The sequence below is a fragment of the Diplotaxodon limnothrissa genome, linkage group LG8 (genome assembly GCF_057381915.1).
Source record: "Diplotaxodon limnothrissa isolate DT_005_m linkage group LG8, D_limnothrissa_male_GT1.1, whole genome shotgun sequence".
In the NCBI taxonomy this organism is placed as follows: Eukaryota; Metazoa; Chordata; class Actinopteri; order Cichliformes; family Cichlidae; genus Diplotaxodon; species Diplotaxodon limnothrissa.
Genome location: NC_140603.1, coordinates 28,188,819 through 28,200,900, shown reverse-complemented (window position 1 = coordinate 28,200,900; position 12,082 = coordinate 28,188,819). Strand labels below are relative to the sequence as shown.

At 42.7% G+C, this 12,082-nt stretch overlaps 1 protein-coding gene across 2 annotated transcripts in view; it reads left to right on the top strand.

The window, feature by feature from the left end:
- acsf2 (acyl-CoA synthetase family member 2) overlaps positions 1-12,082 on the top strand; it is a 33,671-nt gene that overhangs the window by 3,493 nt on the left and 18,096 nt on the right. For both annotated transcript variants that reach the window (XM_085361612.1, XM_085361611.1), the window contains exons 2-6: positions 650-845; positions 10,113-10,241; positions 10,649-10,702; positions 10,830-10,948; positions 11,385-11,547. In XM_085361612.1, coding sequence (XP_085217738.1) covers positions 650-845; positions 10,113-10,241; positions 10,649-10,702; positions 10,830-10,948; positions 11,385-11,547 — 661 coding nt within the window. The remainder of the gene's footprint in view (positions 1-649; positions 846-10,112; positions 10,242-10,648; positions 10,703-10,829; positions 10,949-11,384; positions 11,548-12,082) is intronic.

Sequence of the window (12,082 nt, the reverse complement as noted above, 5' to 3'; positions counted from 1 at the left end):
GGCAACTGACAAATAAAGCTTATCCTTATCCTTAGTCGTAGGTTTAAAGTGTTTCTAAGCGTCCGAGCTAATAATGTCAGATGAGACCTAAGAAGATTAAATGTCTAACTCATTTCATGGGTCAGTTGGCTTTTGGTTTTTATTAATGCATGTAGATAATAATCAAGGAAAGATCCAGAAGAAGAATTAATAAATCTGATGATGGAGACCAATTAGTCTTAGAGGTCATCCAGGTCTTTGTCTTTAACTTTCTGCTTCCAAATTCAGATAAAACTGAGGTTATTGTACTTTGCTCTAAAAAATCTTAGAAATATGGTATCGAGCCAGCTGTTTACTCTGGATGATGTTACTCAGGCCTGCAGTAACACTGTGAGGAACCTTGGAGTCATTTTTGACCAGGGTATGTCCTCAATGGAAGCCATCAGTTGATCCAAAATGCTGCAGTGAGAGTATTGACCGGGACCAGAAAGAGAGACCATTTCTTTCCTATACTGGCTTCTCTTTATTGGCTCCCTGTTAAATCCATAATTGAATTCAAATCCTGCTGCTCACATACAAGGTTTCGAATGATCAGGCCCCATCTTATCATGTCCTCTAAATTTTCTTGCAAAGCTTCCAGTGTCTGAAAATCTTACTCTTTGCTTCACAGCGGCCTCCATGTGGACGGTCCGCCCATCATCCCGACTCTCACCACCAGCTATGTCCATGGCACGTCTTCCACTTCGCTGCTCCACATGACGGTAGCAGAGAGCCTGCAGAGGTCGGTGGAGCGCTGGCCCGACAGAGAGGCCATGGCTTTCCTACAAGATGGAGTCCGCAAGACCTTCGCACAGTTCCAACAAGATGTGAGTCCTTTACTTTAAAGCACGTAGAGCAAGTGTGTCGAACTTATTTTAGATGATGGCTCGCATAAAGACCAGTTTGAGCTCAAGGTTGATGGAATAGTAATCAGTTGCTTAATTATTTAATTTTCAATTATTAAAAAAAAACTCTGACTACTATCTGGGCCAGTCAGGTGACAGACATCCCTGTTCTACCCGACAACTGGAGATGCCATTTCCTGTTGAATTGTTTTTCTTGTTTAATAAACTAGAACAGCCCCTTTCTGCCTTTTATCAATATCTTTTTTTTTAATGAGTCAAAGTACTCGACCAGAAGATTTGAAACATTGTTGCAAAGAAGAAAATAGAAATCCATTGCATTGATAAATTGGGGGATTTACTGAAAGCCATCCAGAAGAACTGGACCCCCTCGTGATCTGTTCACTCTTCCCTCAGTGTCCATAAATAAGAGATCAAACAGTACTGTTGCCCGAGCATATACTAGTTGTTAAATGGGACCATAGTTCTTTTCTTCTAAAACCAAATCTGGACCCTTGATCACATCAATCTAAAAGGTCCCTCGTGACCTCATGAAAATTTTCATGGTGTTGTCAGGTTTACTGTTCTTCCACATGATCGAGGTGATCATCAAATCAGGTCTCAAGTGGATTCTGTGAAATGTCTGTGAAGGTTCTCAGTCATCCAGGTCATCGTAGTCAAAGGAGCTTGCAAAGAAAAGCGTCTGGACTTCTTTAAGTTGCTTGAAGACGTTTCACCTCTCATCCGAGAAGCTTCTTCAGTTCTAAGGTCAAGATATTTCATATCTGGGACTCTCCACCATTTGACCTTAGAACTGAAGAAGCTTCTCGGATGAGAGGTGAAACGTCTTCAAGCAACTTAAAGAAGTCCAGACGCTTTTCTTTGCAAGCTCCTTTGACGATTCTGTGAAATGTGCACATATGGTTAATGCAGAGATTCATTTTCTTGTTTAGAAAATCTGCACATTTGCTCTTTGATTTTTTTCCCCTGCTTTTTCACTTCTTTTAAAGACTACATCTTTAGATTTAGAATAGAATAATCCTTTAAATCCCCACAAGGGGAAATTTAAACAGGCACATTTGATTGCTGAGTCATCACTAGCTACATAAGTCATAACAGGAGCTTTAAACTGACACTTCACAGTGTGACCAGGAGATATTTTATTTTGTATTCTCATAATTAGTTATCATTGATTAATCATTTACCATTGTGGAATCTGATGACAGTATAATCTTTGTTTTATATCTATGGTAATCTGAGTAAAGATTAATGTATGCATATTATCATCATTGTAATCAAGTCTCAAATGGTATCCACAGCATTGTATTCACCGTCCATAACTGGAGGGTCCAGCAGGACCTTGTTCTAATTCATTTGCAGGCCTACATCAGAACATGCACATAGAGAGTTATGTAAACACGCACGTTCACCCTTATTTACACAGGGAGGTCATGTCAGGACATTCTCTAGTTGGACACACAGGCTCACAGAACTGCACAACATGACATGTCATACACTTCTATTTCTCTAAAGTATCATCTGATGTTTGTATAAGGAGAACTTTGGACTATGGGGAGACTGTTATCATTTCCAGTAAGGTCTAACTGTGTGATGTCATCATGGGTTTATATAAGGATGGGGAACGGTCCACTCTTTGGAGATCTGTGGCTGTACGCTTGTCTTCCCATGCTTCTGTCTTAGAAGCATGTATTAAAATCACTATGTTTGTCACCTACACGGACTCGGCTGTTTTTCCTTCTTACCCAAACTGAACCAGACGTAACAACTTGGTGCCGAAACTCCGGTTGGGGAGGAGGGGAGCTTGCAGCTATCGTGTGGGTGACAAACAGGGGCGGAGGCCAGCAGCTTATCTGAGTGACGCCAGGCGGAATAAGAAAAGGAAAGGTGAGTGCCACCTGTTGATTTTTATCCAAAGGCGCTATATTGGAAGTTAAAACTAAATTTAATTAAATAATATTCACTCAGTATGGGCTTCTGGCGTTGGTCCATGGTGATCTTGGGGTAATTAGTGTTAAAGGTAGGGAATAGTGAACTGAGTAAATGTATTGCTGTTTATTTTGAGAGTGAACTGTTGAGTTAAGAGGTTATGTGTTTAAGTTAATACGGTTTAAGGTGTGTGGAAACAAATAAATACGGTTTAAGAGGTTTAAATGTGGGTTGACTGGGAATGCCAGCCAGTCAATCGGTAGTGTAGGGCATTTGGTTTTAATTGGGTAGCAAAAACGCGGTTTTGGGCTTCAGATAATTAAACGGGGGGGCTGAGAGCTCACCGTGAGGCTTTTAAAACAAGTACATTTATTTAGGACTGGAGACGCGGTCTCCTAGGAATGCAGGTCGTCCAGCAGGTGGCACTGACCCCTAATCGCGGACGCGTGGTTAGGTTTTAGCCCGGAGTTGGCCTTCCGCGGGGATTCGGACTCCCGTCAAAAAAGGCTAGACAATCAATGGGTGATTGTCTTATACTGCATTTTTTGATTGACAGGGTTGCGGACCCGGCCGTGACCTTTTAACGTGGCTGCCTTGTGAGTTTTAAGTATAGCTGAAGGCGTGGGTTTGATACTAGCGCCAGAGGTGGAGCTCCTTTCCAGCTGCGGGAAACGGTTATAAATTAAGTAGAATTTAGTAATGTGACCGTTTTCAAGGCGGCGTACTTGAAACGTTAATTGACCAGCAAGGGCGCGGCCCTGGGCTATAGATGCTTATAAATCAGTCTAAAGTATAGGAACACCGCTAGAGAAACAAACGAGATAAGTGGTTCTGGCATGCGGTGTGTTTATACGGGCCCGTGTGTATATTGTATATAAATTACCCGTGTGTGTGTGTGCATTTAAAAGTGTAAATTGTATAAACTGGCTTGTGTTGTTGAATTTCTTCTGTGTGGATCCAGAGTGTGAAAAAACGAAAACGCCTTTCTCTTCTCTCGCTGTTAGAGAAGAGGAGAGTGTGTGTGTGTATTTCTCCTTAGGAGAAAGGAGGGGTTGTGTGGTGCTGCGCGGTAGCGGGCACACGCGCGCGAGTACGAGCGGAGTGTGTGTGTGTACAGCTGCGGCCCTTGGTTTCATCTCCCTATTTCTCTATTTCTGTCCTTCTGAGCTTCTCTTTGTTAGGTGAAAGGGGGTCTCAGAAGTATGGTTAAAAGATTTCAGTATATTCAATAAACTAAACCTTGTAGTCTTGTGTTTGTGATTTCCTAATGTGACTATGGTTTAATAGAATTCAAGGAGTAATGATCCCTTGTGTAAAACTCCCGTAAGGTAGGAGTGCGGGGATAAATATCTTGACAAAATTTGAGAACTTTGTGTGATTGCTGGGAGATTTTCTAGTTGGGTCGTATTTCTTCTCTACCTGGAAAAGGCAGAGATCTGTGCTTCATTTGATGTTGTGTATATAAAGTCTTTTAAAAAAAAAAAGTTGGTTGAGTCTCTCGTATGAGGAGGGAAAACGGTGCATGGTAGATTGTCTGGATTGTTTTTGTATGTGAAAACTTTGTAGTTGTTAGGGAAGTGAATGTGAGAGTGAATTTTCGCTGGCTTTGCGTGCTTAAAACTGTTGCAGTAGACGTTTGTGAAGTTTTGTTGTGAAAGGACGATTAGAGTGTGTGTGTGTGTGTAGGTGTGTCTGTGAGAGAAAGACAAGGTGGGGGCCGAGTGCTGTGTGTGTGTGACTTTCTGCATGACAGAAGAGGAAGGAGAAGTAGGTCAGTTGATTTTCTGTGAAATAATAATAGTCAAGAAAAAGGGAAAACAATAAAGTGTGGAAGTGTGAGTGAGATATTGTCTCTGACTGGGGAAGCAGTGAGAGTAGAGGTCACCTTATTCCCCTGCTGGACACAAGAGGGAACATGATTTGGAGTGTTGTGGAGGAAAATGATTAGTAATAACATCAAGCAGTTTTTGTGTTTGCAGTCAAGAACATATGAAATTTTTACTTGTGGGGTTTAAAGTTAGTAAAGAGTTAAATCAACCCTCCTCAAGAGTTCAATAATTTAGGCAGTTATGTTTATACGAATACTAAATGTATGTTTAGTGTCCTCATACAGGTGTTTTTTCTTAACCTGGAAACCTGAGTACGGCAGCAGAAGACAGGCCAAGCTTTGGCTAAAAATTCACGGCTGGACACCAGAGTTGTCCCCACCCCTCCCGGAAAAAAAAAGAGAGAGAATGTAGTTTTAGGCAGGTTTTTCTCGCTGAACGGCTCTGGGTGCTGTGTCCCTGAATCTCACCAGTGTTAACCTCTGGCGGAAGACATGGAGAAAAGGAAAAGATGTTCCTGGTAAATGACTGAAACAAATAAAACCACACACAACCAGAGAAAGGTATGAGAAGTGTGAGGAACAGACACATGTGCGTGTTAGAGAAATGCCTCATTTGAGAAAAAGTTAAATTAACCCATATACAGACGCACCCATACATGCAATGAAGAAACAGCTTACATACATGTGCACGTACATGCAAGGTTAAAGTAGCGACACTTAACATACACCTGTTTTTTAAATGATATAGTTTATACATTACTGACAAATAAACTCTCTGGGTTGCAAGACAACAACTTAACGTCAAAAGACAAAGGCACTGGTCTGATGATTAAGTGAGGACACGACAAATTTAGTGGTTAAAAGGGTCGAATTGGGACATGTTTTGTTGATTGTTTGAGACAAAGGACTACTGAATGGTAGAAAATTCCTTTTTAGGTTTCTAAACAGGATCTTAAGAATTTTAACACGTACCTGTGTTGTCCTGTCAACTTGGGGGGTTATGAGTTGATTATGTGGTGAGAAAAAACAAAAAAAAAAAAAAAAAAGGGGGGAAGGGAGATCTCGTTGTTTCTCCCCTCTCGGGATAACACAGCCAACACAGCACAGCCAACACAACATCATTTTCCTGTTCGCCTGTTTTGTTTTGTTTTTGTTTTTTCTGAAAGCCGAAGCTGACCTGGACTCCTACCCTCCCCTCTACCATCGTTGCCCTCTCCGCGACTATCTTTGACCCTTTGACCCCTGAAGGCCACAGCAGCTGGACTCACAACAACAACTTGAGGATGTCAACAGTGCTGCAAAAAAGCGATCTCATGCAGCAGAGACGGAGAGCACTAAACCTAAAGCCCGTTTCACTACACGGGGGAAATTCCCAGACTGCGTCAGCTGACAGAGCTGTGACGAGACGCGCATTAAGCCCGGAGGAAAAGGGAGGGTGAGCAAAAGAATGCTGACCTCTGAGAAGAGCCGAACAGCAGAGCTGCAGAAGGCCGTGGAGCAAAGTAAGGACAACATAAATAGACTCCGATCTGACGTGGAAGGAAAAGACTCTGAGGTTTTTGCCCTCAGTAAGAGCTTAAGGCATCAGAGCAGAAACTGAGCATGGCTCCGGAGGAGCTGGCTGCTAATTGAACCCATCACTCAGATTTGGAGTTTCACGTACAGGACTTGAAATCAGGCGGAAGCTTACTGGAGCAGGAGGTCGCCAGACCTGATGCAAAGCTCCAACAGCAGGAGCAAGCCCTGAAGGAGCTACAGAAGCAAAAGGGTCAAGTTACAAGGAGAAGATGCAGGCAGCTGCAACAACGGATGCAAACAGACCCAAAGAGGAGGGCAGGACCTCAGGGCATGCTTCAGGCCGCTGGTTTACCTAAACTACAGAACAGGAAGGTGATGAACACAAACATACACCAACACACAAACACACACATGAACACTTATGCACTCGTTGAGTGAGTGAAAACTGATACACACCCATGCACCAAAATCAAAATGTTGATTCAATTCACTAAGAAGTGACACACAATGCTCCAGCTGCTGCAATGAAGAATGCTTTATTAACAAAGGCTCAATGCTGCACACAACAAATCCAAATACAGAATCTGTTACAATAATAAGCCCAGAGGGCATCTGTGTGGTCTGGGGAGCAGAGTCCAGAGCAGTTTGGTTATGAAAACGATGCCCGTGCGAGATATCTGGGGCTTAAGGCCTCGACTCAATTGTTTACTGTACACTAAAAAGAAAAGAAAACAGCCTGAGCAGTGGTGCAGAGTGAAAACGATGAATTAACAGTGTGAGTCTTATTTCAGAGCGCCACATCATTGTGATGGAGATTTAATAAAAGGAGGAACACACGGACAAAGAAGAAGAGAAAGGGGGGGCAGCCCTTGAACACGATTGCCTGAGGTATTAAAGTTCTGTACTAAATTCTGGTTTCCAGTGTGAGAAAAGTCACGCAGTGCCAGTAGTAGAGCTAGGTTGAGTGATGATTCTAAATTACTGTAAGTAAATCATCGTACACCCGTTCAAGTTTCATGATAACGGGGATCTAGACTTTGTTGAACTCTAGGCAATTTGAACAGCTAAGATTTGAGTGACCAAGTAGCAGTTGAATAAAAGTCATTGAATAAGTGTTGAAATAAACTGGCAGAATTAAGAGAATTAAAACATTTCAAGAGCTCAAATTACTTAATATGGAAACGGTTCTATTTTGTTTCACGAACGCAAAACATATAGGTTTAGGAATAGGAAAAGGTTGAGGTGGTGTTGATTTGACTCTGTGTAGGTTTAGGTGGGTATTTTTATTGATGGGAGGAATATTCAGTGACAAGTCCTAAGACCCGGGCGTTGGTATTTTTGTTTTTGTTATCTTTTATTTTATTTTGTTTTATATTTTGGACAGTGCACTGATTTTTGTTAGTGAATCTTTTCTTTAAGCAGATCTGCACATCGGAAATTACAAGCGTTACACGTCGGCGAGAAAATTGTTGTAAGTGAGTTTCTCCGCATTGAAATTGGCTCTGGAGGAAACCACTTATGGGGACAATTAGAAAATGAGAGTCCCTGCCCAAAAAAGGATTCAGCGAGGTAATCCGATCTCAAGTTCTTCTTTTTCTTTTTGAAATGAGCTCATTTTGCTGAGGGCGGAAATCTAAATGCGGCGATGGTTTCCGCTATCAGCAAAGAAAGAAAAATGGATGAATGAATGAATGGATGAAAGACTGGAAATAAAACAAACGGACTGACTGGTAAAAGCTGACAAGACTTGACTACGACTTAAGGTTAACCTCCACCGAGATAGAACAAGAGGGTGGATGAATTTATGTGTGATTCTTTTTACAGGAAATCTTTTTATAGCACCTATGGGATGTGGATGGCTGACTACGGTCAATATGCTGCTAATGTTTGCTTTGCTTTGGTGAGAAGGGTGCAGTAGAAAACAGACAAGTGACATGGAAACAAGTAATAATAACAAATAACTAATTTGGGGACAGTTTAACCTAGAGCCCACTAACTGGCCATTAGGGGCTCTCTCGCTCTCTCTCGCTCTCTCTCTCTCTCTCTCTCTCTCTCTCTCTCTCTCTCTCTCTTGGAGTAATATTGCCCAAGTGTGAATAAAACAAATTGTGGCAATAAAAGTGATTTAATGACTGGAGAAACCTGAACATGATACTTGTCTGTTGTGCTGAATCTTTTATTACTCTTATGATTTGCAGGTGGTTGTAAATAAGCTGTTTACTTTAACAGGTTTGCTTTTTAGCTGAATTGCAAAATACAACTAGAACAATTAATTGAGACTAATTGAAACTAACCTGAAACTGAGGAGGTTCTATATAAGGAAGAACTAAAACAGGTATAAAGTGCATTTGATCTTTAATTGCAGGTTGTTGCTCATTATTGAAGTGTGCTCATAAAGCCAAAAGCTATATAGGGGGTCTATGATTTGGTCTGTGTTTTAATAATTTAGGTATGGCAAAATTAAAGGTTTTTAGACAATTTAGGGGACCAGTGAGAAGCATAATTAGATGATCAGAAACTGAGTACTACACTCAAGTTAGAATTAAGAATGCCCAATTTGTTTGAGGTCTGTTGTTCATTTTTATACACACATTGCAAATGTGCTTATAAGGAGCTGGCACTTAGTCTGTGAAGGTCAAAAGCTTCATCCGACAACGGATCGGATTGATATATTGGAGCTATTGACTTCACGTGCAGAGGGTTAAGTGCATGCACGCTTACACACATAAGCATGGCATAGGATTGGAATAAACAAAGTCAACAACATTAGGTTAGGAGAGCCAGCGCAGGAGAGGTGTTGGCTTTCTGTCTCTTGCAGAGAAGGGAACAGACACCAGACGGGGACACGGAGATATGGGGACCCTTCACAGCAACTGGGGTCAAGTGTCATGGCCTTGGGGCTCCTTGAGAAGATGGATCCCATAACCACAGCGATAACCAGGAAGGGGTTGGCAAAAGCTAGGAACACCAGAGACCAACGAGGTTCGAGAGGCTTTTGGCAAAAAGGGGGACACGGCGGTGACAACGGACAACAAACACACAGATCTTTGTTTGAAAGAGGGGCAGAAGATTCCGAGGGCGTTTCTTCACTCCAAGAGGAGGTGGTAAAGGGGCCTGAAGCGTGACAGGCTGAAACTCGAGTCTGAAGCTAAAAGAACAGCAAACTTTGACTCCTGCCTGAAAAGCACCTCCGCCACTGATGCCCTCACCTTTTATTTCATCATGTTTAGTGTAAACATGCAAGTCTAAAAGTCACTGGTCAAAGTCACAGCAGCACCACAGCTATGTCCATGGCATTAACTTGGCACACTACAATCCCAGTATGCCTTTTATGGCGATACCTCTGCTCTACTTGGCAGCTCTGCTACGCTCTCCCTTCATGACATAAGAGAGAATGTGTTTGAGTTTCTGATATCTTCCTATGCCTGGCTCTGCCTGACTGCTTTATAGCAAAGCTAGAAAGGCGTTTTGTTAAGTTAATATCCTCATGACAGGATCTTAAATGACTTATGAGGAACATTATCCATTTAAAAAAGAAAAACACTCTTTAATGTATGAAAAGTGAGGGTAGTTCCTGTATGTTTCAGCCAATCAGGTGTTGGCTGTGGCTCTTTCAGTCGTGCTGAGTCTGCATCTCTGCTGCTGCTATCAGAGGAAATGAGGACAGATCCTATTTCAGAGCTGAGCTGCCTACAGCGTCCCCAAAAACCTGACTTTACATAAATTACTTAAACAGCTGTTTTCTTTATTTGAAAGGGAAGAAAACTGTAGTTGTCACATGGAAATGTTGCTTTGCTAACACTATCGGTGCTTTCTCTGTAGCTTTTCATTGTGACGTGTGTGAAACATGGCAGACTGCTCTGTTGCTGGAGTAATGTAAAGCACAGTAATCTTTGGACCTGCAGCATCCCCTGGATGTTTGATGGTCTCACTGCACAGAGTTGTTTGTGTCTCTGCAGGTGGACCAGGCTGCAGCCGGGCTGCTGGCGCTCGGAATGAAGAAAGGAGACCGGCTCGGCATGTGGGGACCAAACACTTATGAGTGGGTCCTGTTCCAGTTTGCAACAGCCAAAGCTGGGATTATACTGGTGAGTTAAAGCTGGGCATGTTGCAGTATTGAGATTTGGTAAGGTTGAAAACTAAGTAGGGGCTGGTGACTGGCTAAAGTCGTGTAGATGCCTTCAGATACCTCACAAATGTCACTTATGTGTTAAGGAAATCCTGTTCAGTGGGTCTAAGTTGTGGACCCCGATAAGCAGGAAACTAGATGGATATCCAGGTCTGCAAAAGTCCTGCTGTGTGAGCCAGACGCCAAGAGGTGGCGTGGTCGGCCAGCCTGACCCTCAGGAAGTTATTGACGAGGACACTGGACTGCAGATCAATGCTTTCTGTCTGCCATGCTTCAAAGAGATGCCTGGACTGAAGATGATAAAGATGAAACTTAGTTTCTTGAAAGCTCTAGTTTCGTCTTCTTCCTAATGTTTACCTTCCACAGGTGGCTGTGAACCCAGCATACCAGGTGCAGGAGGTGGAGTTTGCCTTGCAGAAGGTGAGCAGTTTTCTTTTCAGCCTGATTATGTTTTCTTTTTTTTTAAATTCTTGGACACAGAGACACATGCATATGTGTGACACGTGAAAGTTTAACTTCTCTGCTCCTTTTTTTTTTTCCCTCGCAGGTTGGGTGCAAAGCTGTAGTGTGCCCTACGCAGTTTAAAACCCTGAATTACTGCGACATGCTGAGGAAGATCTGTCCAGAAATCGAGACGTCCAGCCCAGGAGACATCAAGAGCAGCAGGTACAGAACACCCGTCAGCCCCTCAGGTCGAAATGTGATGTTCCCTCCAAGCATGAAGGCGGCAGGTTTAACGGTTTAAAGATTATTGTGACACTAACACTGGCCATGAGGCTGATTTGTATCCTTGGAAGAACCAAAGATGAGCTTTTCAAATTCGACTGTGGAGAGACGTGGTGGTTGGAGGCTTTTAAAACAGAAGGTTTTGCATTAAAACTAGTGCAAAAACATACATGCTTCATATGCTGATAGCTTCTTTACATTGGACATTGCAAGGTTTGCTGTTAATCCTTTGGTTGGTTCAGTTCCTTTAAAGTTAACTGATTTCTTCAGAACACGTTGCTATTGTCTGTTTACCTGACTGATACTCTTTACTTACAGCTTTGCCAACCAACAGATCACAGCCTGACCGTCTGATTGTTTGCTTTCCTTCCACCAGACTCCCTGAACTCCGCTCCGTGATTGTTTTGGACAGCCGACAGCCGGGCATGCTTCACTTTGAGGATGTGATGCAGGCCGGCGGCAGTCAGCACATGCAGCAGCTTCAGGATCTGCAAAAGAAGATCTCGTTCGATGACCCCATAAACATCCAGTTCACTTCGGTAAGTGATGCGCAGTCACTGTTCTCTTCTCACTGTGGCTGGATGGCATGCAAAAGATTTTGTTGCCACAGGAAATATTTCAGAGTTCAACAAGTAATTATTATAAGACCTTAAACGACCTGCTGCAAGGTCATTAAAACTTTGAATGTTAGTAAAGTTTAAACTGGTGAGTCAAAGATTCACACACTGTACAGCTGCAATGAAGGGGGAAACTATCCACAGAGAACAAACTGTTTTTGTTAGAGGTGGTAAAGAATTTTTTTTCATGTCCAAAGTTTGATGCTTTAACATTCACGTGTGTGGTGCCTGACCAAGAAGCAACCTCCTGAAGAATGGAGCTGAGATTCTTGTTGACCAGATCCCACCCACAAGGATGCTGCAAATAATCCATAGTGTTGTAATCTCCCAGGGACGATGGGAAAGGATGGTCTGTGTCCCTCCATGGATATGCTTCTGCAGACCATCACTGACCCACCACCACACCAGTCATGCTGAACAGTGTTGCAGGAGCCTAATGTTCTCCACGGCTTCTCCA